Source organism: Podarcis filfolensis (genome assembly GCF_964270895.1).
Source record: "Podarcis filfolensis genome assembly, chromosome: 15".
NCBI lineage: Eukaryota > Metazoa > Chordata > Lepidosauria > Squamata > Lacertidae > Podarcis > Podarcis filfolensis.
The window spans coordinates 8,435,086-8,462,473 of record NC_139618.1 but is presented as its reverse complement, the minus strand read 5'-3'; the positions used below and the strand labels follow the sequence as shown (position 1 = coordinate 8,462,473).

General features: G+C 45.0%; 1 protein-coding gene across 1 annotated transcript in view; it reads right to left on the bottom strand.

Annotated features, from left to right (window-relative positions):
- Positions 1–1,642: 1,642 nt before the first annotated feature.
- KSR1 (kinase suppressor of ras 1) overlaps positions 1,643–27,388 on the bottom strand; it is a 108,666-nt gene continuing 82,920 nt past the window's right edge. The window contains 15 exon segments of the mRNA XM_083588093.1: positions 1,643–6,267; positions 9,712–9,845; positions 10,772–10,907; positions 11,723–11,854; positions 12,773–12,906; positions 13,826–13,922; positions 14,913–15,298; positions 16,424–16,472; positions 17,047–17,101; positions 18,585–18,626; positions 19,059–19,227; positions 19,764–19,870; positions 20,011–20,072; positions 21,437–21,520; positions 22,232–22,292. Coding sequence (XP_083444219.1) covers positions 6,189–6,267; positions 9,712–9,845; positions 10,772–10,907; positions 11,723–11,854; positions 12,773–12,906; positions 13,826–13,922; positions 14,913–15,298; positions 16,424–16,472; positions 17,047–17,101; positions 18,585–18,626; positions 19,059–19,227; positions 19,764–19,870; positions 20,011–20,072; positions 21,437–21,520; positions 22,232–22,292 — 1,727 coding nt within the window. The 3' untranslated portion in view covers positions 1,643–6,188.

The following is a 27,388-nucleotide window of genomic DNA, read 5'->3' as shown; positions in this document are numbered from 1 at the left end:
TATCACAAATCCACTTTAAAAAGGGTCAGCTCAGCCTATCAAAGGCTTTGTAGACATCCAGCAAGGCTGCTGCTCGAAGATGACCATTGTTTTTGCTAAATTGTGTAACATAGAGCTTTCCAAACTTTCTAAATAAAGGCTAATTGGGCAGTAAAGGTAAAGGGACCCCTGACCATTAGGTCCAGTCGTGGCCGACTCTGGGGTTGCGGCGCTCATCTCGCTCTATAGGCCAAGGGAGCTGGCATTTGTCCACATACACCTTCTGGGTCATGTGGCCAGCATGACGAAGCCACTTCTGGAGAACCAGAGCAGCACACGGAAACACCGTTTACCTTCCCACCAGAGCGGTACCTTTTATCTACTTGCACTTTGACGTGCTTTCCAATTGCTAGGTTGGCAGGAGCAGGGACTGAGCAACAGGAGCTCACCCTGTCACGGGGATTCGAACCACCAACCTTCTGATTGGCAAGTCCTAGGCTCTGTGGTTTAACCCACAGCGCCACATTACACTAAATCAGGTTTCCCCATTTTGGGGAGCACTGTTATTCCCATCTAGGATTTCATTAAATAGTGCCATTAAGTGTGTACATAACACATTGCTAAATTGTTTGTGGAACACCCTGTAAGCCAGTCAATGCCCAGTGCCTTAGAGCCTTTTAGATTTTTAATGGCACTTTGCACCTCTTCCAGCTCAATGGTTTATTTAGAATCTGTTTATGAGCCTCATAAAAGTTGTGGTAAGTGGTTTATTTGAATAGCCATTAATTGCACCAGGGAGAGAGGGGGGTTGAAGTGTACAAAGTTGAATACATATAACATGCACTTCCTTTCTTTGTACCCATTCTTTGTGCCCATTGTGTCCTTGAGAAGCAGAGCTCTTCTGTTATTGACTCCCTGCTTGATACGGTTTGCCAGCAGTTTGGAGTTTTTCTTTTAAAGCAGCAAAACTTTAAATGCCGGTTTTCCTTGCACAAGGCTTGATGAGTCACTGCAGGGTGTTCTTTTTACAGCTCACAAGAGTTTTCAGTGAACCACTGGAATGGCTCTGAAAGTGTTTCCCCTATCCTGCTGGCTCTCTAAGCCATGGGTAGGCAAACTAAGGCCCGGGGGCTGGATCCGGCCCAGCTGCCTTCTCAATCCGGCCCGTGGACAGTCCGGGAATCAGCGTGTTTTTACATGAGTAGAATGTGTCCTTTTTATTTTAAATGCATCTCTGGTTTCTTTGTGGGGCATAGGAGTTCATTCATTCTTTCTTTTTCAAAATATAGTCCGGCCCCCCACAAGGTCTGAGGGACAATGGACTGGCCCCCTGCTGAAAAAGTTTGCTGACCCCTGCTCTAAGCAGTCATGAACCCAAGAAAGCTCAGTGGACAGGGAGTCCAACAACATTGGAGGGGGCATAAAAAATGGGCTGTTTGACAGTGAAACAGGTCACCTTGGAAAGTAGCGAGACCTCGTTACAGGATTTTAAGCAAAGCCCAAGCAGCCACCAAAAAAAGATGCTGCAGTAGCAGATTTGAGGTTGTACAAGATGACCCTTGAGGACATTTCTTTTTTACTTTCAAAACCAGAATAGATAACAGGAGGACAATATTTTTTTAAAAAAACAACACACACATACAGAACCACACAACTTCAGGTGTTTCATCCAGAGCAAAGTTTTATTCACTTAAAAGAACTCTAAAATATCCAGAATTTCATTAGCATAGAATGTACTTCTTTTCTTTCTTTCTCTCTCTTTTTTTAAACAGTTGCACAGACTAAACTCAGAGCTCTCTGTTAATACTAACCATTTCTTTTAAAATTAAATTAATAGCCATTCTGGAAGACCAAACTCAAGTTGATAGAAAATATATTTATATATTTATATATATATTTATAATATATTTACTGTACAAAGTTTACAATACATTTGAAAAGGGGGAGAAAAAAAACCCCAAACACACATCCATTTTCACCAATATTACAGACTTCATTTTACATACACCGTCAAAGTTGCGGTTGAGGAGGGGGGACCCTTAATGTGCAGCTGCGGTTCACCAAAAGAAAAAGAAAAAAAGATACGGCCTTACAGTGCTAATTCACTCGCTTACAATCACCACAAAAAGGAAAACCCACAAATAATTAGGAACGAACTGGGGCAGAGATCCCTTCCTCCCACCCCCATCCAATGCTCCTGCGGCAATGATGTACAATGCAATTCCTTCTGTTTCCTCTTAAAAGTAAGTCTTATCAAATTCAACTGGGCTTACTCTAGGTAAGTGGGTAAATTACAGCCACAGCTGAAAGGACTCCATTCATTCCCTGCCACCACCCTGCCTTCCGCCTGGGTTTAGTGGAGTGACTCTGGATTTACAGCAATGTAAACAGTGTTGGGTCATGCCTCTCACTCGCCCTGCTTTGCTCCCCAAGGATTTTGACCTGGCTCCAACATATCCTTGAACACTGACAATGCAACGTGCTTGTCTGAATGGAGGACAGAAAGGGGTGTGTCAGCATGCTGAAATTAGCCTACTGTGCAATCATTGGTTCGCCCACATTTGCCTCTGGCCCCGCCCACTGCTGGCATGCGGCCCTCAGAAAGTTGTAAAGGAGGAAATGTGGCCCTTAGTCTGAAAACGATCACATGTTTTAAAGCTTAAATAGCTGTAAGGGAAAGTGTTAGGCCAGATTTATGGAGAACAGAGCTACGAAGGACTATAAAGACAGTCTCTCTTTCTCGAGGGATGGCTGATCTTTGGGCAACCAGATGTTGCTGAACTCCAGACTGAAATCATCTCTATTGGCCATGCTGGCTGGAGCAAATAGGAGCTGGGGTCCAGCGACACCTGCAAGGCCACAGGCTAGTCACCCCTAGTTAGGCAAGTACATTCCCAGATGCTGGGAATAAAGAGAGATATTCCCATCATGCCCTGCTCTTGGGCACTCAGGGTGATGTTTGATGCATGTTGAATTGCTACCTCTTCCTTTGCAGTTTTATTAATTTCAGGTGTGCCAAACTGAGAATGATCCTCAACTGAGAATGCAGTGCTGGGAGGGGGTTTACAGTTCCCCAGAGCAACAGGAATTAAAATAATTTAGTAAGAATCCTTAGGGTGAGACTTCCCGTTGGTGGCAAGTGTTTGAACCCCAGGCAAGTTGAAACCAACTCTATGAGTGGATCTCTCTTCATTAGAAAAGGTAACCAAAGGAGTGCACTGTATTAGAATCCAGGGACCTGGTGCACCGAGGGGTACATAGCATTAACTATACAGAGGAAAAGTACTGATAAAGCAGCCAAAATTGGGCCAGTCAGTTGCACTGCGGATATTACGTGGCTTACACGAAACAACTTGCACTTTCCGCCAGAACTGCAGCTTTCAGTGTTTGACCTGTGTCTGTGCCACATCCGTCTGTTGTGGTGGTTGAATGCTCATTCACACCACGCACACAAAAATCCCTGCTCATAAAAAAACTGAACATGGCAAGCTTAGAACTCTTTCCCCCTGAAATGCTAACTTTCTATGTGCAGAGAATGTGTACAGAGCAACATTAAAGGACGCAAGCCCTTATCCCACATCACAATGTGGTACAATCCAGACACTCCAGATGAGAACTAGGCCCAAACGCTGAGGCTTTTCCTTTAGAGGCGCACGAGATTCCCTGAACCACATCTTTCGTTAAAGGGAGGAAGAGCTCAGAGGGACGGTTAACCCAACAAAGCCAATATTGCTTCCATGGGTTAAGCCCCTCTGGCCCACTATACAATGACAGTAATATCATATCACTTTAAACCACCATAGCTTCCCTCAAAGAAATCTACGAGCTGTAGTGTGTTAAGGGTTCTGAGAGCTGTTAGGAGACCCCTATTCCTCTCACAGAGCTACTATTTCCAGAGTTTCCAGGGAAGAAGGATGGGAACTGTAGTTGTGTGAGGGGAAAATGGGTCTCCTATCAACTCTCAGCACCCTAAACCAACTACAGTTCCCAGAATTCTTTGGGGGAAGCCACAACTGCGTAAATGTATTGGGCAGGTGTGGCCTTTTCACGGCATCGCAATAACCAGAAACACCTCTTCTTTCTCCGCCCCCCTCAAAAAAAGGTACTTCTCTAAAGTACTTTCAGTGTCAAGGTAGCACATTTAAGCTCTCTTCCAATAAGATGTTCTGCCTTCAGTCTGTCTTCTTCAAAAAGGCAAAAACTGTTCTATCGCACAGATACAGGCTTCCGTCTCCAACACTTGGGAGTGCGGTCAACGGTTCAGGATGAACCCCAAACAAGTCATCACCACACAGAAAAAGCCTCAAAAGAGCTTCCCCCCCCCTTCTTCAGTCTTCTAAGAAAATGGCAGGACTGGTGGACCACCAAGACAAACAACTGCCTTGTGAGATTTCTTTACCCTGCCACAAAGGACCTATTGGACAGTGCTTGTGCCACCAACCCTGAAGACTAACCCACTACCATACCTTGGCCTACATATTTTGGAAATTGCTCTTAATAATAATAATAAAGGCTGAGCACTTATTGGAGCCATTAGTGAGGACTCTTCTTGGGTAGACCCTGCTTTTTTGGAAGAGGGCAACAGCAGCATTAATAAATAACCACTTTTAAGTCCTCAAAAACTTTTGAGATTTCCCTCAGCAGACAGACATAACTCGGCCCTGTTCCCCACACAGTCTCTAGCAACTCTCTTTATCCTTCCTCATCTGGGATCCTTTGGAAGGAGTGGAATGAGATACTGTGTCTCATTTACACCAGGTGTACACAGGCCCTCCAGGTTTTGCTGGACTACAACTCCCATCACTCCTGTCTGCTGGGCTTCTGATGGAAGCTGTAGTTCAGAAACATCTGGAGTGCTGAGGGCTCCCCACATCCAGCTTACACAAAGCATCAGAGGATCACTGGAACAAATGCCCTCTCTCCGCCCCCCACAAAAAATCTGACCATAACCCCCTTGTACACACCAGAAACCAAAAAGCACATGGAGTTCCACAGAATGACCAGCTCTGCCTCAAAGGGTTGGAAATAGTGGTTACTGGGGAGACACAAGTAGCTGTTCAGAAAGTGACAGCTCCCTAAAGAAAAAAGTCCTATTCAGTTCCCTTCTAGTGTCTCCAGCTCTTTAGATACCACCTACATACCTCCCAAAAAAACCCCAAACCTTCCCCAAAAACCATGAGGTAGGAAGCTTGCTGTAAAAAATGATCACCTACTACCCTCTATGCCAGAGGGGCAGAGGGGGACACACGACTCTTGTCCAGCAGGCCAGATTCAAAAGCACCTACCCTTTCATGGGGCAGTTTTGATAGGTCCACCCACCTGCCAATCACCCAATGCCATTATATTTCTGGAGAATCCATGCCTACTGGGAAGCAAACAGGGTTCGACGCTGCATTTAAACAGCGTTGAATGCAACAAACATTTCACACTTGAAGATCCCCCAGAAATATATAGCATCTATCCCACTTTGCTTCAGCAGCCTCTAAGCTTATTTTTTAAAACAAAAACAATGGGATTGTCTACACAAATTTAAACCACTTCCAAACTCTGCCTCTGCTATTCATTCTCAAATTAGGCTAGGAAAGTGTATTTCTCAAAAGGGAATGTGGGATTTCCTTCCTCACACCTTCACAAAAACAACAGTTCCTAGAATTCTCTGGGAGCAAGCTGAGGCGGCTGAACCAGTTCCAAACCAGTTCACACTTTGCATGTATACATGCCCCAAGGGTGTGTGGGCAAACTTCATTTTGAACAGATCGAACATTTCCACAGGGCGAAACAGAAAACCTTTGCTGCTTCACAGATGAAACCAAGATTCATAGTCAGGTTGTTTTTAACAGTGCCAGTTGAACATTTAGGGAGAGGGGAAATGGGTTGTTGTTTTTTAAGATTAAAAAACCTTTTATCACATTTATTATTAACCATGAAAAATATAATTCACACAAGGGGAAGACAACAACAGTCCATCAGAATGTAAACATTTTTAAAGTAAAGAAGATGCTGACTCGAGATGTCAGAAGCAAAAGTAACGAAAGTCAAAATGAAATCTCGTTGGGGGCCTGGGAGCGGAGCACATCTCCCCATGGCCCTTCAATTATTTGCGAAACTTTGCAGAGGACTCCGATGATCACTTCCAGGTGTTTGAGTGACACAGATATATATTTTTCCGGGGGGTGGAAATGAAGAGAACACCATGAACACACAACAAGCTATATCTTTTGATTACTGGATTCCAAATCTCCCAAGGCAAATCGCTCGAACCGGATGGCAACTTTGCTACTGTTAATGCTGAAGAGGAAGGTGGAGGGTAAAGGGAGGGTGGGGAAAAAAGGGAAATTAAGCAGTTTCACTTTGAGACCTTGTACAAAAACAAGTGCTGATGATGAGCTAATTGGTTCCATGTACTAACACAAGAGAGCAAAACACCGAAGTGGTCTGGGAGGAAAACAGCAGAAACTGTACAACTTAAGGAAGCTTCTTGGAGAGAATATTTTTTTGGGGGGCACCTCACCAATGACATTCTGCTGATATGGAAATATATCTCATTGGAGAGGGGTGCGACCTATTTTACAGACAAACACGCAGCGTCACTTGCAAAGTGTTTCTCTTGCTGCACCATGTTGATCAGGAGCACAAAGTTTCTGACCCAGTCTGTGAGCAGGAAAAGTAACATATTTTGGGGCTGGCTCAAGACACATTGCCGCCGAATTTGGCCTCCCTAAATTGCTCCCCCTCCACACTAGTTTACTTGGACACAAACCCGAAGGAAGCTCTTCTGCCCTCCAGATGTTGCTGCACTCTCGTCTCCCATCACTGCAGCTAGCTCAGGATAAGGGCGGGGGGGGGGGGGCGGTGTAGTTCAGCAACATCTTAGGGTCTGCTAGTTCCCTACCCAGGTCCAATGAAAATCTGTAAAGCACTGAAGATTGGACAAGATCCCCCACCCTACTTGTCCCTTTCGGACCACCCTCCTTGAGGAGGAAAGCAGAAAGTTCACTGGCTCTGCTACTACAAAGCTGGGGGCCATACTCTCCTGTCTAGAAAAGGACTAGCAGGGAAATTTCCTCTGCCAAATCATGGAATTGTAGAGTTGGAAGGGAACTAAGAGTCATCTAGTCCAACAATGCAGGAATCTCAGCTAAAGCGTCCATGACAGATGGCCATGCAACCTCTGCTTGAAAACCTCCAAGGAAGGAGAGTCCACAGCCTCCTGAGGCAGGAAGTCAACTGAACCAGGCTCACCTCCAAATCCAGGGAGAAAAGTTCAGCCATAGCCTCCTGAGAAGGAGAACTCACTCAAAAGGGGTTTGGGGGGGGGGCTGGAGAGCAAGGATGCATAGATTTCAAAACGAGGCTGAGATTCAGTTTGCCTCTTGTTTCCCAAAGTGCAAATTCGGTAGCTTTGCTTGCAAGTGAAAATGGAATCAAATTTCAAAGTGGATCACCGACTTTTTTGCCCCTGAGCTCATCTCTGGGGAGGAAAAATGTCATGGGTGAGATGCCCCTCTGAATTTTGCTCTTAAGTCAGATTTCCCACTGCTACACCTTGAAGGGACAAGCAAGAAGCAGAAACACAAGCAAAAGCATGGCCCACAATGCTGGCCCCTGCTGAACGCTGCCTCAAACACACAAATGGGATTAGAATTTTTTTTTAACGAACTAGGAGCTACTGCACTGACATTAATTTAGTCAGTTAAGTTGGTCATAGTTAAAAACTGCCCACAGAAGATTAACCAGGCAGCGGGTTGTTGTTTTTATTTAAGTCCTTATTTATTTTTAATTATTTTTTAATACAAATAACTTGTTAAAAACTGCCTTCTCTCAGAAAAGCAGAAAGGCGAGAGGCAGATCGAAATGATAAATAAACAGGAAGACAAACAGTTACAGGCTTCAAGACGGCTAGCTTTGCTCCTGCGTGAATTTACACAGATTTAACCGATTAAACAATTAATGGATTGAAAACGCTCTTGTTTTTAACCCATCTCTCGTGGGGAGGGAGGGGGAAATATGCACATCAAGAATTATCCCAACTGAAGCTGTAACTTAACAGACTTGAGAGCAGTTTTCCACTCTGCTGCTGCTGGCCAGCCCCAAAAATGCACAGATGGATTAATTTCCTTAAAGCCCCTCTCACCCCACCAGAAAGGAGAAGCACGCAACACTGCTTGGTTGGTTTGGGTGTTTGCTTACAAACTTGCTTGAGATGCTGGCTGGTAAAAGTTCAGAGAAATAACCGCTGGGGGCAAGTCTATAGAGGAAGGAGAAGAATGCCGGGACAGGAAGAGGCGAGGTGACAAGTGCTGCAGCCGCTGAAAACGCTTCGGAAGAAGGGTTAATCTGGACCAGGTGTTAGTAGAACGCCACAGTTCTTGCAGACAGGAATGGTTATTTCGAGTTACAGCAGCCCACACCAAGAGAAGAGGCGGGGAAAAGGAATTCGTAGAAGCAGCAGGGGCATCCAAGGATTAAAAACCGGCAGCATGTGTGGTTTTTGTGTGTGTGCTTGCGTGCACACATTTAGAGCAGTTGTCCAAGTTGCTGAGTGGGTTAGGAGACAAGGAAGCATGCAAGGCAGAACCCAACTATTGCATCAGTGGCTACATCCTATAAGGAAGGAGGTGAAAGGCAAAGGGAGAAAGACAAGAGAAGGAGCGTTAGTTCACCGTTAAAAACTCAGCCGTACAGCAGAGCTAGCTTTGAAGGGCTCTGCGGTACAGGATCTGCTGCGCACCCGGGTAGGGCTGGGAATGTCCCCTGCGTGAGACCCTTGAGAGCTGCCAGCCAGTGCAGAAAACGCTGAGCAAGATGGACTCAGGCTCTGACTCAGTATAAGCCGGCTTCCTGTGATCCCAGCACACAGCAGAATGATGCTTGTATCTTTAAGCAGAGATTGGAACAGCTCGTTTACTGTCAGAGCCTTAATTCTTTCCCCCCATTTCTCTGTAGATAGTCTGGTTGGGGGTAGGGGAGGTGCAGCTGTTTGAAAGCAAGACCTTTGTGCCTAGATGTGTGCTGAATTACCACACATGTATATGCCCCTCTGAACCCACAAGTGAACTCAGGAGGGGCAGCTGGTAACCTAACAAGGAGTCTATCTCGCAGAGGTAACGAGACGTTAGGACCCAGGGGATCTTAGCCATTCTCCTTAGCAGTGGGCAGGACTCTGGCTGTGTACACACCGTAGATTTAAAGCAAGTGACTTCCTCCAAAGAATCCTGGGACCTGTCATTTGCCCCTCAGAGAACTATGATTCCCAGCACCCTTAACAAACTACAGTTCCCAGAATTATTTGTGGGAAGTTGTGCACTTTACATTTATGTCACGTGCGCAGCCATGCCAAGGGAGATCAGTTCAAACACAGTAAACCATGGCTTGCAGAGGTAGCCAAAATGGCACTCTCTAAAAAAGTTGGACTACATTTCCCATCAGCCCCAGCCAGCAGGGGCAAAGGCCAGATGCGATGGGAATTGGAGTTCAACGATTTTTGGAGGCCGCCTTGTTAGCTCTCCCTGCAAACCATGGTTTACCATGTACAAGCTTACTCACAACTTGGTGACGCACCAGTGGGCACACTAAAGACACATGGGCCTGCAGTGTTAGTGTGTTAAATGCAGATATGCATGAACCTACAGAAGCTTTCACCCCGTTGCAAATATTGGGTCCCCAACCAGCATAATCAACTGCGATTTCCAGAAGCAGCTTAGAGGCAAGCGGACACAGGGCAATACGTACTCGGCTGATTTCCAGAAATGTCCCGGATGAGAGAGCCTCCGGTTGAGTTTTGGCAGTTTTTCAAGCATTTCCATCAAGAGAGTGAAGCTGGGACGCTCACAAACGTCGAAAGACCAACACGCAGAGAGAATTTCCTAAAAAGACAGCATTGCATTTTTAACAGGCAGCTGTGTTACTGACTTCAGCTTGAAAGGGCATTTGGCAAAGCTAGGCATGTTTTTGAAAAGCAGCTTTCATGGGTTGTTATAACAAGGAAGGTGCAAGGAGTTTTAAGCTTCAATCCTGGCTCCAGAGTTACAGAAGCAATTGAGTTTCCCTTCAACGAGCAACGATTTCCCAGAGTAGTTTAACAATCCAGCCACCTTCCCAGGGAATTCTGGGAACTGTGACTGGAATGGGAGTCTCCTAGCAACTCTCAGCACACTTAACTACAGCTCCCAGGATCCTTTGGGGTTGCTTTCATGGGTTGTTGTGATAGGGGAGTACCTTTTAGCTACCATCTTGGCTTCTGGAGCAACGAGATTGCGGGTGCCTAGGCTGTTCCCAGCTACTTTAGGCTTGGTCCTGCACAGGGATGCAGTCAGAAGACAGGTGTGTAGCAGGTGTGGGAAACCTATAGGCCTCCAGTTGTTTGGGAAGGACCATAGCTTAGTGATAGAGCACCCAGGTTCAATCCTGCCTGAAACTCTGGAGAGCCAATGAATTATAGCCACTGTAGACAATATCAACTCAGATGGGACAATAGTCTGACTCGGTATAAGGCAGTTTCCTGTGTTGTTGAACTACAACTCCCATCATCCCACACCACCGGACCAAGACATTTTGGGGACTTAAGCAAAGGACAAGATGGTGCTTCTCCCACAATGGAGGCTGGATAGCATCTTCCAGCACATGGCGGGCTAGCTAAGGAGGCATGAGGCAGGCCTGTCCTCTGAACACAGCACCGCTATCCCCCTTTCCAGCATCTGAGATCCTGTCACTCTGCCTAACGCTTGGGCCGGCCCCGGGCGGTTGATGTACTAAGCACAGCTGCCAATGGAAGAATCCCCTGTCCACTTACTCCAACTTCTTTCCCCAAGCTGCTTGTGGAGAGGACCTGCTTCATGCCTTCGCCACTCCCAATCTGCCAGATCAACGCCTCAGCTGGCTGGCTCTTAAAGGGCCACTCTCTGGCTTGGAGCTCATACCACACGGTCCTGAGAGGCAAAGAGAGGTTTTGAAAAGTTAAAACAGGAAACCCATCAATGTACATCTCTGCCCTTCCTCCAAGGATTATGTCCCCAAGATCTTACGGTATTCTCACTTAAACGGAAAAGTTACTAAGAACTGAAAATTGAGAGTCAAAAGTCTATCACTGTCAGGGCCCAACGACAGACACATCACCAAGAACACTACAGGACCGCCTCTCCTGGTATGTCCCACGGAGCAACTTACAATCTTCAAACAAAAACATCTTGGAGGTCCCAGGCCACAGAGAGGTTAGGCTGGCCTCAACTAGAGCCAGGGCTTTTTCGGCTGTGGCTCCGATCTGGTGGAACGCTCTGTCACAAGAGACTAGGGCCCTGCGGAACTTGACATCTTTCCACAGGGCCTGCAAGACAGAGCTGTTCCACCAGGCCTTTGGCCAGGGCACAGCCCGACCCCCTCCTTTGGCAATCTTCACAGAACTCTAGCCCAATGGTTGCCATCAATTTGATTTGAATTAATTTTATAATGAAAAGATTTTAGAATGTTGTATTATTTTATTGTTGTTAGTCACCCTGAGCCCGGCTTCAGCTGGGGAGGGCAGGATACAAATAAATTTTATTATCATCATCATCATCATCATCATCATCATCATCATGTAGCAGGCCCTACCCTGTGGAACACCCTGCCAGTTGAAGTTCAGCAGGAACCATCCCTCCCTTCTTCAGGGTGTGTCTTTGGAAAACTGGACTGCTTAGGCAGGCCTTTGCAATACAAAATTTCTCCTTTTTAACCAATCAGCGTTTACTGATGTTCTCACACGTACCCAAAAGCATAGACGTCAGCTGCCTTGGAAAAAGGCAGCTTATCCTCATCCTTCCCCGGAGCCATCTCGCGCACGATCTCTGGAGCCAGGTAGCACAGCCAGTCGTGGGGCAGTTTCAGCTCGTTCTCGCGCCTGGTGTCAGAAAGGGGAGTGTTACTGGACTTGGTGATATACCCAGCAAAGTTCTACTCAGAGCATTTCATTTCATTCATTAAACTTATTAGTCACTTGTCAACCAAAGGTTTCCAAGTTCCTTACATCAAAATGAAAAAAGGTATACAATAAACAATACTATAGGGAAAAGGGGTGTGTGTCATATAATACATGAATATTTCATATAACATCCCTGAGCGGGGCTAACATTGGACCCAAGCCAGTACTTTACAAGGCCAACACAATTTGGGAACTCAAAGGAGGGGATAACTCAGTGGAACAAGATACCATACTTTTCCATGTATTAGACAAGGGTTTTTTACTCCAAAATAAAGTAAAAAAATGGGGGGGGGCATCTTATACATGGGTAGTGCAGAGGGGAGACGGGTGATTGGTTGCCTCCACGAGCAGGATCTAGCGATTGGGTGAGTGAATGGTGTCTGCTGCAAGGGCTGCTTTGTATTGGCTGCTTTGTCAATCGGGTGGATTATTTGTGGATGCAGCAAGGACTGCTTTGGATTGGCTGATGCTTTGTCAATCAGGTGGGTGATTTGTGGATGCATAAAAGGCTGCTTTGGATTGGCTGCCGCTTGGATTGAACTTGGATTGTGTTGCTTGCGATTGTTAGCGTGTGCCAGTTGGGTGAGTGATAGTTGGTTCAGCATTCCCCCCACCCCAAATTGCTCATTTTCTAAGCCCCCCACCAAATAGGGGGCGTCTAATACATGGGGGTGTCTTATAGATGGAAAAGTACGGTAAATGAAATGAAATGAAATGCGGGGTGTGTGTGGGTGTGTGGCTTCTATAGGCGCCATAACTCAGTGGCAGAAGGTCCCACGTTCAGTTCCTGGTTCACATAGAAACGAATGGAGAAAGAGGTAGCAAAAGAAAACTTACCTTCCCTCCTGAACCACACCAGAAATCCCGAACAGACCAAAGTCTGTGATCACAACTTTTCCGTTTTCATAGAAAACGTTCTTCGACTTGAGATCTTTATGCACAATCCCTTTTGCGTGGAGATACCCCATGCCCTGGAAAACATCAGTGTGTTAGCCTTTTTGCAGCAGATCTGCATTCCTTGGCGTGCTACCCTGTCAAGCCCCTGCTGCATCCACTTCTAGGCCCCCCTGCTTTATATAACATTCCCTTCCCTTTCTGCTCATCTTGCACGCACCTGTCACCTATACTGTACCATACCATAGTGGGCTCCTATGGTATGGTGAAATAGCACAGCCTTGAAATGAATCTCCCCAAGTTACTAGCCCACAGCAAATATCATTAGCTTTGTTGCCCTACACAGTTTATATCAGTCATTTGTGGGCAAAAGAAAGCCAGTTACAGTCATACCTCGGGTTACAGCCACTTCAGGTTGCGTTTTTTTGGGTTGCGGACTGCCGAAACCTGGAAGTACCGGAAAGGGTTACTTCCAGGTTTCGGCAGTCGCGCATGCGCAAAAGCACTGAATCGCAATCCGTGTGTGCGTAGATGCGGGTTGTGAACGCTGTGGGTTGCGAACATGCATCCCGCACAGATCACGTTCGCAAGCTGAGTCACCACTGTATTTAAAGATGTCCTTGCCTGAGCCCCGGAAAGAGAAACCTAACCTCTAAGTACCACTGCCAAAAGCAGTATTGACAGTCAATGTTTTAGATCCAGGATGGGCAACCAGTGGCCTTCAGGTGTTGCTGAACTACAACTCCCATTATCCACTACAATTGACCATGATGGCTGGGGTGGATGGGAGAACATCTGGAGACACACAGATGTTCTCCATCCATGTTCAAATGTTTACAAGAGAAACAGAAGAGGCGGGGCAGAAAGGCAGAGCAGTGGCTCCATCCACCATTGGCTCCAGCCCCCAATTCATGTTTTCCACAGGGGAAAAAATTGTTCCCTATCCCAAGTATCCTTATATATTACCTTAATAATCTTATGCAAAATGCTTCTTACCTTAATGATCTCCTGGGCGATCTGCCTGGTCTTGTTAATATCCAAAGATATCTTGGGATCCCTTACAAACGAATGAAGCGTTCTTCCTTTGCAGAAGCTAAGGCAGATGTGGGCAGACCATTGAGTTAAGAAGAAAAATCAGAACTGTCTTGTGATGAGTAAATGATATAAGGAATGGTTATGCTCACTTCATACTATCCCATCACAAACAGGCACACACCCATGCTGAAAAAAGCTACAGATCCATAGGTAGGCAGGTAAGAAGAGTCCAAGGGTATAAATGATGCAGCATGATAACTGTCAGAACTAAGCGTGGTTGTCTTCAAACCAGTACTTGCAACCGAGGTTAGGGGCTGGTTTGCAACCTTGGTCAAAAGCATAACTGCGGCTCTCCAGATTTTGTTTTTCGAACAAACAATGCACTGATATGTATTTTAAAATTGTTATTCCACCTAATAGCAAGCTCACATAGCAGCTCATCATAAAAAGAGGCAACCAAATATCAAAACTACACCGAATTAAATCAAAATTATATCTTTTTTAAAAAAAAACCACACCAAACACATTCAACAAGTAACTCAAAGAAGCATGCAATATAATCAACAGAGCACCAGTACACAACACCAGCACAAACTGAAAGCTTGTTTTTTTAAAAAATGTAAAAGATGATCCCATGAAAATTCTGTAAGATTCTCATCAAAGATAAAGCAATGCTCCCCTCAGAAATGCAATAGCAGTTCTGAAATCCCTCTATGCAATTTCATTAGGTTCATCACATGCACCCTTGGGTTTTAGAGGATTATTCACCTCTTCTTCCGATTCATTAAATTTGTGGATTGTTCAGTAGCTTACAAAGTTATTGCTTATTGCTCAATATTATTCTTTTAGGATAAACTTTAGATGGGACACTTTGGAAAGTAAAAAATGAGGCCGGCAACCACACCTTCGATATGCAGTTTGGAACTGTTGAACTAACAAAGCCCTAGCAGATCTGATTTCTTTTTAAGTGCCAAATAAATAAATAAATAAATAAATAAATAAATAAATAAAATAATATAATAATAACTTTAAAAATCAAGGTGCTTACCTAGTAATGATTGCTAGGTGAGGGGGGTTCATGCAGGCCCCCATGAAAAGCACCACATTCTCATGTCTGGTTTGTCTGTAGTTCATCACCTCCTTCTTGAACAGTTTCAGGTGGTCCTGATTGTTCCCATCGATTTCCAGCAACCGGATGGCCACCTCCCCGTGCCATTTCCCCCGGTAGACCTTGCCCCACCGCCCTTGGCCAATGGGGTCGCCCAGCTTGATCTGCTCAAAGGGGATGTCCCATTCCTGCAGGTAGACGCTGGTCTGGCTGACATTCCGGGACATCACCCCTCGCCGCCAGCGGTCTCGCCGCTTCGGCAGGTCGTCAACCTCATCTTCATCATCCTCGGCTTCCGATTTGTTCTGTTCTTGGTCTTCCACGTGCTTGGGAAAGAAATGGGAGTATCAGATACCGAGTCTTGGCGTGCCACATCCTCTCACTAACTTGGTGAGCTCCTGATCATTCCCCAGTAATAGAAAATGTATGACCTCATTTTATATGCTATATTGTCACCTCTTACTCGCTTTGTCTCTTAACTAAAAAGTCCCAGTTCCTACCACCTTTCCTCATCAGTGAGTTTCTCCATCCCCTTATATAATTAAATAATTTCATAAGTTGTGAGTCTTTGTTTCTCATTTTGACCCTTTTACATGATTTTGCTTGTATTGTGGTATTTTATGCATTGTGACTTGCAGTTATTTTTATTTCTCACAGTTTAGTAATTACTTATTGCAATGGTTAAGGGCGAATTTCTGTTTAATTATTTGCTGATGTTTTGGGAGTTAATTTTATTATATTCTAATAGATTACTGAATATTACTTTATTTGATATGTTTTGTTTTTGTATTCATTATATGGTGTGCGTTCTTTGTTGTTTATGTTGTTGCTGTAAAAAACGCCTTGTGTACAGTAATATAGAAAGGCGGTATACAAATTAAAAGTGAAATGAAATCATAATCCTGAACCTTTTCTGAACCTTTTCCAACTCCACAATATCCTTTTTCAAGTGAGGCAAGCAGAACTGTAAACAGTATTTCAAATGTGGTTGCACCACAGATTTGTATAGAGGCACTGGGATGGACCAGGCACTCGCCTAAGTCTCTGACTCCTTGTTCCTGATTCCACTGCCTTGCTGAGTTGCACCTTGCCTGAACACTCTGTGCTAATCAACCTTGCACTGTGGCCTGACCTAGCCTCTGGGTCATGTTTTGGGCCAAGACTGACTGTGCTTGACCTTGGCTTGTAGAGACAAGACTGCACCTTGAACCCGAACTTCTTGGATAAGTGTTTCGGGGAAAGGCTTTTACCTCCTGAGACTGAAGCTCCAGAGGGGCACCCCCTGGAGAACAACAGAAACATTCCAGTGTAGCCAACAGAATAGGCTGCTCTGTGTGCGCTCGGTTGCAGGGTGAGTGTGGGTGCCTATGGGTCCACAAAGTCTGGCGACCCCAGCTATACGAATTAATAATTTCACTCCTCAAAAAACCCCTCAACAAATGGAAAGTTACCTCTACGTCACGTTCTTCAACCCCGTCCGTCTCTAGATGCTCATCAGCACTATTTGACAGAGAAAAAGGGAAACGAGAGAGTTGAGTTGACAATGCAAGATGGCACAAATGATTGAGTTATGATGGCCCAATGACTGAGGCTCAGGTAGAGATGGGAGACTATGTCACTGTTGATTCTTTCATTTTTCCTGCCTTAGGTTCAGTTCACCACATCAGTTTGCAATTTATTTTTTTGTAAGTCTTCCCCCAAAATTGCCAGCATTTTAGTGTAAATTTATCCTGCTGTACATATTTTTATATATGCAATTTTGTCTAATAGTCACATGATTATGTCAGCATGCCTGACACTGGCATTAAATGATTTTTTTAAAAAAAACAACCCAGTGAGGGCTGACCATGCTCAGTAACCATGGAACACTGAACGCCGACCGGAAAAGAAAAATGGAAAACTGGGCAGGGGAACAGAATGGAGTATCTATGAGAAGGGCACATCTAGTTGGCTGGAACAGGAGCACCCCTGTTGGGCAGTGAGAATACACCATAATGTTTATTAGTTGATTCCTCTTGTCCAAATAGAATTGTTAGAAGGAGAAAGAGAGAGAAACAAAGACTAACCGACTTACTTAGTGCTTTCAGTAGTTTCCGAAGGTTGTGTTACTTGGAGGGTGTTGGGAATTTCTACAGAAAAGAGCAATATATGAAAAAAGAAATTGATGTTTGCAGTTCAAGGTTATCGTTGTTTTGCTTTTAACAGCTGCAGTAACATTCACCCAATAAGTACCTAGCCACATAGAACTAAAGACCCAATATACACAATTCAGAAGAATCACAGTCTGTAGCAATCCTGGACTGTACGACTTCAGACTGATGGGGAATCAAATCTACTACATAACCTTCTAGAAATCTAGGTTAAAATTTCTCTTCCTGATGTGTATGCTTTCTACATGCAGTGCAGGGAAAACATTTTAATAAATGATTCCCTCCTCGCCCCTCAACTATGGACTGAAGTGGTACATTCCCATGAGGTCTGTTACACATTTATGTGACCCTAGTCATCACACAGTGGCAATACTATGCAGTGCTGGAAAGCAGATTGCACCATTTTACAGTAACTGAGCTCCTACAAGACTAGACCAGCACTCCAAGCTTAGTGAATCATATGAGCAAAACAATTTTGCTGGTAACAGGAAACTACTACCTTAGCCTAGTATCTTATCCATGGGCAGGCAAACTAAGGCCTGGGGGCCAGATCTGGCCCAATCGCCTTCTAAATCCGGCTCGCGGACGGTCTGGGAATCAGTGTGTTTTTACATGAGTAGAATGTGCCCTTTTATTTAAAATGCATCTCTGGGTTATTTGTGGGGCATAGGAATTCGTTCATCCCCCCCCCAAATATAGTCCGGCCCCCCACAAGATCTGAGGCACAGTGGACCAGCCGCCTGCTGAAAAAGTTTGCTGACCCCTGATTTATCTAACAGTGCCCCTCCAATTTTGCAAGAAGAGGTCTTTCTCATCACATCCTTAATGTCCCTTTTAATCTGGAAATATCTGGGATCAGTCCTGGGACTTCCAGATCCACAAAATCTGTGTCCCACCACAATACCGTCATCTCTCTCTGCTGTGCCTGTCCACTATTACATCTGCTTTGGTGTTTTATACAAAACTCACCACACTGCCAGCATCAAACAAGATATTGTAGTGCTGCTTTTGCTGGCTCTTTGTGGACTACAGCGCCCATCATCCCTGATCACAGGCCTCAGCTGCTGGGGCTGATGGGAATTAGAGTCCAACAATATCCAGAGAGCCCCGTGCTTGCCACCACATCAGTAAACCAAAGTTTTTTTATTTTACATCGCCTTGAAACAATTCCATTGAAGGAAATCAGTAATAATAATAATAATAATAATAATAATAATAATAATAGTAGTAGTAGTAGTTGGTTTGCACCCATCAGCACTTTCTGTGTTGTTTAAACAACATTGTCACTGCAGGGGAAAGGAAATGTTCCAGTTTGTTCATGCAAGCAGGGCAGAATATTGACGCATCATGCAGAATGAAGTTAAGTCACTTCGCCCTAAACCCACCCTCCGTTCTGAGAGTGTGGGGAAAACAGGAGCGTTAGAAGAAATGGCACCAGCCAGTTAGAAGCAGAAGAACTCACCTGGGAAGATAAACTGTTGTCTATGCTGAATGTAGTAGGCAGCTTTTTTTAAAAAGGAAGAAGGAAAAGGAGGAGAGGACAGCAAAACAAAATGTAAAAAAAATCACAAGAGATTAGCATGTGAGAAAACCATGTCAGCAACTGCCCCCATATATTCAGTGAATTAATTCAAGTTCTTCATTAGTAAATTGTAAAACAAAACAGGCAAGGCGGGTGCATTTGAGTGCATGCATTTTGGAAAGATTGCAGCTGGGTTGGAGAATGCATCACCTCCTTTCACATTCAGAAGAACAATGCAAAACTTGATTTAACTGCCATTTATAGCAAACCACACATCTCCAAATCAAGGTGCATGGCCCCAGAGGTGGATAAACCTACTCCCCTTCCCTGGTATTAAAAGTATAAGTGAAACAACTTAACCTAATGGTAGGTGCTCTACCACCCTGGTCCCAGAGAACAAAGCCACAAATTTACCTGGAAAGTTGAACCGGCTGTCCCTTTGGCCCATGGGAGATGGGTTTGGGGGTGGCGTTGCACTGGGGGGGTTGGAAGACGGGAAGGGGGCTGGGGAAGACGGAGTGGAGGAGGTCGTGGAAGATGGGTTGCTGCTGGAGTCGAGGTGGTTAATTGTTGGCGGGTGGTCCTGGAAACAGTCAAGAGAAGGCAGAAATCATGAGCCTTAAGCCTTGATAGCTCTGATTCAGCCAGAATGTTTTCCATCACTTCTAAAAGGTTATAAAGCTCGCAGAAACAGGGGAAGAACCGGGAGGAGCACGTCGCATGCACATTTAATTATCAAATACTTGTTCAATATAAAACACAATATTTATCATAGTGCAAAGCATTTACTAGAAGACAAAATAAGAAGTTTTACAAACTAAATTTAATTCAGATCTGCACCCAAAGAAGCAGATGTTTTAAGCAAAGAAATTATAACTGGCTTCCAGTTATGCAAAGTTTGTTTCTACTGTACGCCAGATTTCTAATAAGCAATTAATTTAAACAAACCAAATAACTCTGAAGTGAAATCTGCTGAGTTCAATGAGATTTAGCCCTAGGTAAATGTGTCTATGATTGCAGCCTCGTTCTGTTTTTTTTATTGTTTGGCCAGTCACGGGGATGCAATCCTCTTCTGGGGGTCCTCTGCTGGGCTTCGCCCCCTTTTTGTAAGCCCAGTACCTTTTTAGTTAGAGCTTTCGGAAGAGTCCCAAACTGCGGCTCTGATGGTCGGTCCACCGGGTTATTGATGTCAGAAGGGACAGACTCTGCCCGCTTTAATCGGGGTACTATTGAGGATGGGTGGAAGAGAAAAGGGGGGAAGAAAACAATTTCTTGTTATTGCAACAACACCAAGGTGACAAATTAGCTTGGGTAGGGCAGAAATGTGGGGGGGGGGGGAACCCAATTAAAAAAACCTCACACTTACTGGGTAAGAAAGATATTCTACAAGGTGGGGCTTCTTTCGTGCATTTGTTATGACACTTTAATCTGCAAACAAGAAAAAGGTACATTAGAGATTATATAACATTATATACAGGCATCCCCTGTTTTAGACATGACTGATATGTGTGCCATCGTGTACATGTGCACAGTGCAGAACATGGAAACATCCTAAAAGATGTCACTAAAATGGGACGTGGGTGGCGCTGTGGGTTAAACCACTGAGCCTAGGACTTGCCGATCAGAAGGTTGGCAGTTCGAATCCCCGGAATGGGGTAAGCTCCCGTTGCTTGGGTCCCTGCTCCTGTCAACCTAGCAGTTCGAAAGCACGTCAAAGTGCAAGTAGATAAATAGGTACTGCTCCGGCGGGAAGGTAAACGGCATTTCCGTGCGCTGCTCTGGTTCACCAGAAGCGGCTTAGTCATGCTGGCCACATGACCCGGAAGCTGTACGCCGGCTCCCTCGGCCAATAAAGCGAGATGAGCGCCGCAACCCCAAAGTCGTCCGTGACTGGACCTAATGGTCAGGGGTCCCTTTACCTTTACCTAAAAGGGCAGAAGGAGGACAGAGCACTGCAGAGGGGGGGGCAGAATGGGGTGTTTCAATGGCACGTGATTTCATGCAAGCACGCAATGACCTGGAACGCTACCACTGTGCAAATCGGAGGGTGCCTGTAATTGTAAGGTTGGAAGGGATCTCAGGGGTCATCTAGTCTAACTATCACGTCCCAGTTCATGTCCTCACTTAACCACGAAGCTCGCAGGGTGACTTTGGGCCAGTCACTCTCTCTCTCAGCCTAGCTTACCACCCAGGATTGTTGTGCAGGTAAAATTAGCAGGGGGTGATAAAACGATTAGTGGGTAGAGCCAAGGATGTCACCCTGGGCTCTGGAATTAAAGTGAGAGAAAGGAAGCCTAATGTCGAATTCCTTGGAACTGGAATGCCAAATTTCATATACAGTGGTACCTCGGGTTAAGTACTTAATTCGTTCCGGAGGTCCGTTCTTAACCTGAAGCTGTTCTTAACCTGAAGCACCACTTTAGCTAATGGGGCCTCCTGCTGCTGCTGCGCCGCCAGAGCACGATTTCTCTTCTCATCCTGAAGCAAAGCACCCGAGGTACTATTTCTGGGTTAGCGGAGTCTGTAACCTGAAGCGTATGTAACCCGAGGTACCACTGTATGTAATTGCATTTATTGCCCACCTTGCCTCCAATGAGCTCAAGGGAGGAGGGCTGTATGCGGTTCCCTCTCTCTCAATTTTATTCTCACAACAACTCTGTGAGGCAGGTTAGCCTAAGAGACAGTGACCAGCCCACTACCGTCTTGGGTTATGGCGGCTGAATTGCCTCGCAGGTATGCTGGCCCACATACCTGGGCCAGGTGAAGGGGGAAGGTCCTCATCGCTCACTTACCTGCAGTGTTTGCACTTCACGCCAAACATCATGCTTTTCTGACACACCTGGCAGACCTGAGAAAGCCATGACTTTGCGGAGAATCTGAACGAGAAGAAGCAAGCCAAGACAAAGAAGACACATTCGTATTTTGCACAATTTGTAAACGGTGTCTGTTTGATAATGTGTGGTTTGCTATGCCTAATAAAGGATCTGGACTGACAAAGAAGACACAAAGGAGAGGAAGGTTTTTTAAAAATGTATTATCAGGAAAAAAATTCAAAATCTGAAAAAGAAGAAGAAGGGAGCCATATTTGTGAGTTTCACGTGGTTATATTCCACCAGGGAATGGTTCATTCCTATCTGCCCTCTACCCCACCAGTATCACGCCCCAGAAAACATTTTAGAGCCGTGTTTTCAAGCAGAGGTCATAGAACGAGGACAGAGAAGGTCCTGTGCAAAGCAGAAGGTTCCAGAAGACTGCTGTTGAGTCACCAAGTAGCATTACTGGATTGAAGCAGTAGCTGGTCGCCACTGGTGACAGGGGGTTCCATGCAGGCGAGTGAGCAGGGCTGGGAAAGGAGAGGCAGAAGGGTGCATTTCTAAGATGTTGCCCATACATGGGGGTTTCCAAGGCTGCAGTCTGAAGGCCCCCACCCACCCAACTCTTCTTTCGCAGACAGTGGAATGAGATTTGCATGGGGGAAAGTCATACTGCTGCAGCAACAAGAATATGTCCAGCCCCACCCAGGGCTACCAATGGGTAGTCACCCACTGAAAAGCTTGTCACCCACTGAAAGTATGTGGAGCATTTACCTGTGTGTTACAGACAGACCAATATCTCTTCGTACAGTCTGAGGCGAACCCTGGGGGAGATCTGAGAAGCCAAAATTAAAGGCAGCATGTTAGGTTTCACCAGAAAGGAAGGTGGACACTGTGAAACAACACATGGCCCATCCATGCAACAGGTTGGGAAGTTCTCCTTCCTATCGACTCCAGATGGCAGCAAATCCCAGCTCCACACAGCGATACTTCCCCGTTTGTCTATTTATCGGGAAGCCAGAGCCAGGAGCTCTCATTTCCCGCAAGTCATTTGGCAGGGGACGTTACAAAGGCGCAAGTCGTATGGTTGAAGAATGGCACAAGCCACTAATGCAGGGGTGGGGAACTCGTGGCTCTGAGGAAGTTCCTGGACTCCAACTCCCATCAGCCCCAGCCAGCATGGCCAATGCTCAGGGGTGATGGGAACTGTAGTCCAACCAGTGGTATCTGGTGCCCACTGAAAATGAAAAGGTGGAAGGCAGTGCTAGAGATGAACAAATTTGTCAATTTCAGCTTTCTGTTTCTCATTTGTCCAATCTTATATTCGGTTCTCCCTGTTTTTGCAGCCATTTACATTTATTATTATTATTATTATTATTATTATTATTATTATTATTATTACACTCCACCATTTCCCTAACAGGGATGCAAGGTAGCTTATAGATTAAAACAAAAACAGCTGAAAACATAGTATTGCAGTATTGAGTCCGTGGCTCATGTGCCTTTGGCTTGCACTCTTTATAAAAAGATTTGAGGAGTGAGGTTATTACCCCTCTATTATTGTCCTTGCCGGGTTGCTCGACCATTGCTACCATGTCCTTTCTTTTAACAGATAAAGATGATCAGGTGACAGCAAAGACTGCAAGGTTTTTAGCGGGGCAATTAGAATAAGATCTATTATTTGATTATTGATGAAAACCCCCAAAATATATCTTCTAAAGTTAAGTTTTTACCTCTATCTTCAGTACATTTTATTTTATTTTATTTTATTTTATTGCTATGGCTAGTGGCTGATGCAAATAAAGATTCTATCTCTCTATCTCTCTAGCTAGGAAAAAACAATAATTTAAAAACAATTAAACATTGCTAGAATTAAAACTATATATACATATTATATATATATATACAGAGAGAATGTTTTATATAAAGTCTCATTGTGTGTGTGTATATATATATATATATATATATATATATATACACACACACACACACACACACACACGCGCACACACACACACACACACACACACACACACACATAATGAGACTTTATATAAAATCCATTAAATACACACAGATAATTACAATAAAAAGAGCACAGCACCAGTGCTTTCATTAAAACAAAACATCCTAAGGCACAAAATACACCAGGAGGCTTAGTTTGGTCAGAATCGAGCATACACTTCCAGAGTTAACACTAAATACAGTGGTACCTTGGTTTACAACCACAATCCGTTCCGGAGTCTGTTTGTAAACCAAAACAGGTTGTAACCCAAGGTGCGCTTTCGCCAATGGGGCCTCCAAAATTTTTTTGTTCATTATCCCCCCAAAATGGGTTGCAAACCAAAAAAAGTTTGCAAATCGGGATATGCACTTCCAGGTTTGACGTGTTTGCAATCCAAAATGTATGCAAACCAGACTGTTTGTAAACCAAGGTACCACTGTACATTACTTCTGGCAAATTAGCCATCACAGCTGCCAGAGAGCCATGAAAAATTGTGTCCTGGGCTTTTAAGACTCATCCAGATGTGATTTTTTTCCAGCTCTCCTACCCCCACTAATTAAGTTTCCCCAAATTCCAAAACAATACAATTCATAATCTCAGAAACCATAAGCCACAGCTCTGTTTGAAACAATTGATTATTCGTATTTTTAAAATGACTAATATGCCTGCAGTCGTGGCCCCAGGTGTTGAAACAGCACAGAGAAACTTGGTTTCAGTGCAAAGCGACATAAATTCACCACATAAACCCCACTGTCCTTCACACATAGAAGCATTTCGACGTTCAGCCTAGACTCCTTTTAAAACAAGATTGGCGAACTGCAATATCAGAGGCGAGACCCAGTGTGGGTCTCTGGGCTGCCCCCTTCTTCTCGGTCTAACACACACAGAGCTTGTATTTCTTATCACAAGAATAACTGAGATAAGAAAGGAAACATATTTCCACACGAAGGCACCCAAAGAAACTGTGAGAATACGAAAGGAACAAACTCTCCCTCTGTGTCTCCTCGTTTCAGCAGAATTTCATTTTTTTGGTGGAGAGGAGAGACATACCCTAGAAGGCAGGCGGGCAGAAGGTGTTTGTGATAGATATGGGGGACAGAGGCCCCTTAATTATTCCGTTTAACTGTATAGACACTAGAGGCAGAAATTTTCGTCCCATGGCTGAAACTAACATAATCAATTAGACAATCAATTTCAGCATGAGGGTAATGTAAAAAATATGCAGCAAATAGAATATTATTTTATGATGTAACATTTGCAAACTAAAAAAAGCTCCACAAGAAGAGTGGGCGTAGCTACGCATATTTGCTTGTGCGATTTCCATTCCTGGCCTTCGATGAACATGCAAATTGCTGCAATTTCTGCTCCCGTCTCCATCTGCAATGGGATTTTCTGACATCACAAGGTAAGGACCAGGTAACACCCTCATTCTCCTCCACCACCGTCTTTTCTACCCTTTCATCGTTACCTAAAATTCTCTAGAGCCTGACACCACGTAGAAAAATAAATGTGCCCTTTTATTTTGAGCACCTAATTTGCTGTCTGTCCCCCGCAACCTTCAGCACAGAATGCAGGATTTTAGATGGGGGCAGTCAGAGGATCTCCAGAGCACAGTTAGGGTGTTTCTATCCAACTAAGTTCTACTCTAGGTGGATAGATATTTGTATCCGCCACTGGCTTTTGAATGTTCTATTCAACAGCAGACCCAACGAAATGAAAGAACTCTTAGTAGCACTTAGTTTGATAATAATCTAAAAAGAAAGACAGCAAAAGGTAAGATCAGGAGTGGGGACCTTTGGCCCCCGAGACGTTACTGAACTCCTGTTTTCCCTGGCCACTGGCCATAGCACCTGCGGCTGTTGGGAGTTCTAGTTCTGCAACATCTGCTGGACTAAAAGCCCCCCCCCCACCTGCTAGGGTTCATTGCACGACGTGTCAGTAGAGGCAAAGGAAGTAAAGGCAGCAGAACAAAAGAATCGTAAAAATTATCTGCCACTGGAATTTCCTCACATGCTCGGAATGAGTCATGGTTCACACTTCGCACTCAGCCCAGCCACACCACTAAACCAAGCTTTCATGCATGACGCAGTTTCTTTTTTAAACAACTATTTTAAAAGAACCCATCCCTATAAAGAGCCAACCCAGACTAGACACAATGGGAGCAGGCCTGAATGTTCAAAACAAGGACGGGGACAGAGGGACGACCTGTGGTGTTCCAGGGCCACATCCACACCACAGATTTAAAGCACCATGAGCCCACTTTAACAGACACGTCTTCCCCCCCACACACACAAAAAAAGAGACTCAGGAACTGCAATTTGCTCAGGGTGCTGAGAAGATGTTAGACAATCTCACATTCCCCTCACAGAGCGGTTCAACAGCCAACCCAGAGGATTCTGGAAATTGCAGCAGAGTGAGTGTTTGGGCCTACTGTTCTGAAGAATGCGCAAGATGCAGGCCAGCAGAAGGTTGTGCGAAAGGCTACCCTTCAAACCTATGGAAGTCATGTTTTTTTCACCCCCCACTCCACCGATGGCGAGAAGGTTGCCAAAAGAATGCCTCTCTTACCGAATCTAAAAGAGAGAGAGAGAGAAAGAAAAAAACAGGGGGTTAGACTTGAGCCATAGGCATATATTAAAGATACAGTAGTACCTCGGGTTAAGTACTTAATTCGTTCCGGAGGTCCGTTCTTAACCTGAAACTGTTCTTAACCTGAAGCACCACTTTAGCTAATGGGGCCTCCCGCTGCCGCCGCGCCGCCGGAGCACTATTTCTGTTCTCATCCTGAAGCAAAGTTCTTAACCCGAGGTACTATTTCTGGGTTAGCAGAGTCTGTAACCTGAAGCGTATGTAACCTGAAGCGTATGTAACCCGAGGTACCACTGTATATACAAAGCTGCCATATACCTTATATGAGACACAGTATATGATAAGGGACATGGGTGGAGCTGTGGGTTAAACCACAGAGCCTAGGCCTTGCTGATCAGAAGGTCGGCAGTTTGAATCCCCGCGACGGGGTGAGCTCCCGTTGCTCAGTCCCTGCTCCTGCCAACCTGGCAGTTCGAAAGCACATCAAAGTGCAAGTAGTTAAATAGGTACTGCTCCGGCGGGAAGGTAAACGGCGTTTCCGTGTGCTGCTCTGGTTCTCCAGAAGCAGTTTAGTCATGCTGACCCGGAAGCTGTACGCTGGCTCCCTCGTCAATAAAGCGAGATGAGCGCCACAACATCAGAGTCGGCCACGACTGAACCTAATGGTCAGGGGTCCCTTTACCTTTACCGTAGTGGTTAAGAGTATTGGACCAAGACCTGAAAGACCAGGGTTCAAATCCCTCCTCAGCCATCAGGTTCACTACGGTGACCCAGGGCCAGTCACTGCTTCTTGGCCTAGGCTACCTCACAAGGTTGTTGTGAGGATTAAATGAGGAGGGAGAGAACCATGTACACCACCTTGAGCTCCTTGGATAAAAAAAGGTGAAGTAGATTCCTTCATTGCAGGGGGTTGGGCTAGATGACCCTTGGGGTCCCTTCCAACTCTAGAACTCTATGATACTATGAAATGCAATAAAACAAAATTAGCAAGACCATTGGTCCGGTATTTCTGCATTAGTGTTCTTCAGTGTTGGGTCCCTATACATCCTTGGGATTGCCACCTACATCATCCATTGCCAACTTAGCCAAATGTCCAAACAACACCCAACACTGAAGAACACAGCTGTGCACTTATCAGCAGAGTCTCTCCAAGTTTTCGGACAGCCCTTCTTGCAGATGCTGGAGATGAAACCTGGGACCTTCTGCAAGTAAAGCAAATGCTACTCTATTTTGCTAGGGCTCCTCCCAAATCGTCAGAACCAAAGCAATGCAGCCCTCCTGATAATAATGCACCTTTGGGCTTCATTTGCAGTATTTTTGGCATTAGTTCCAAGAAG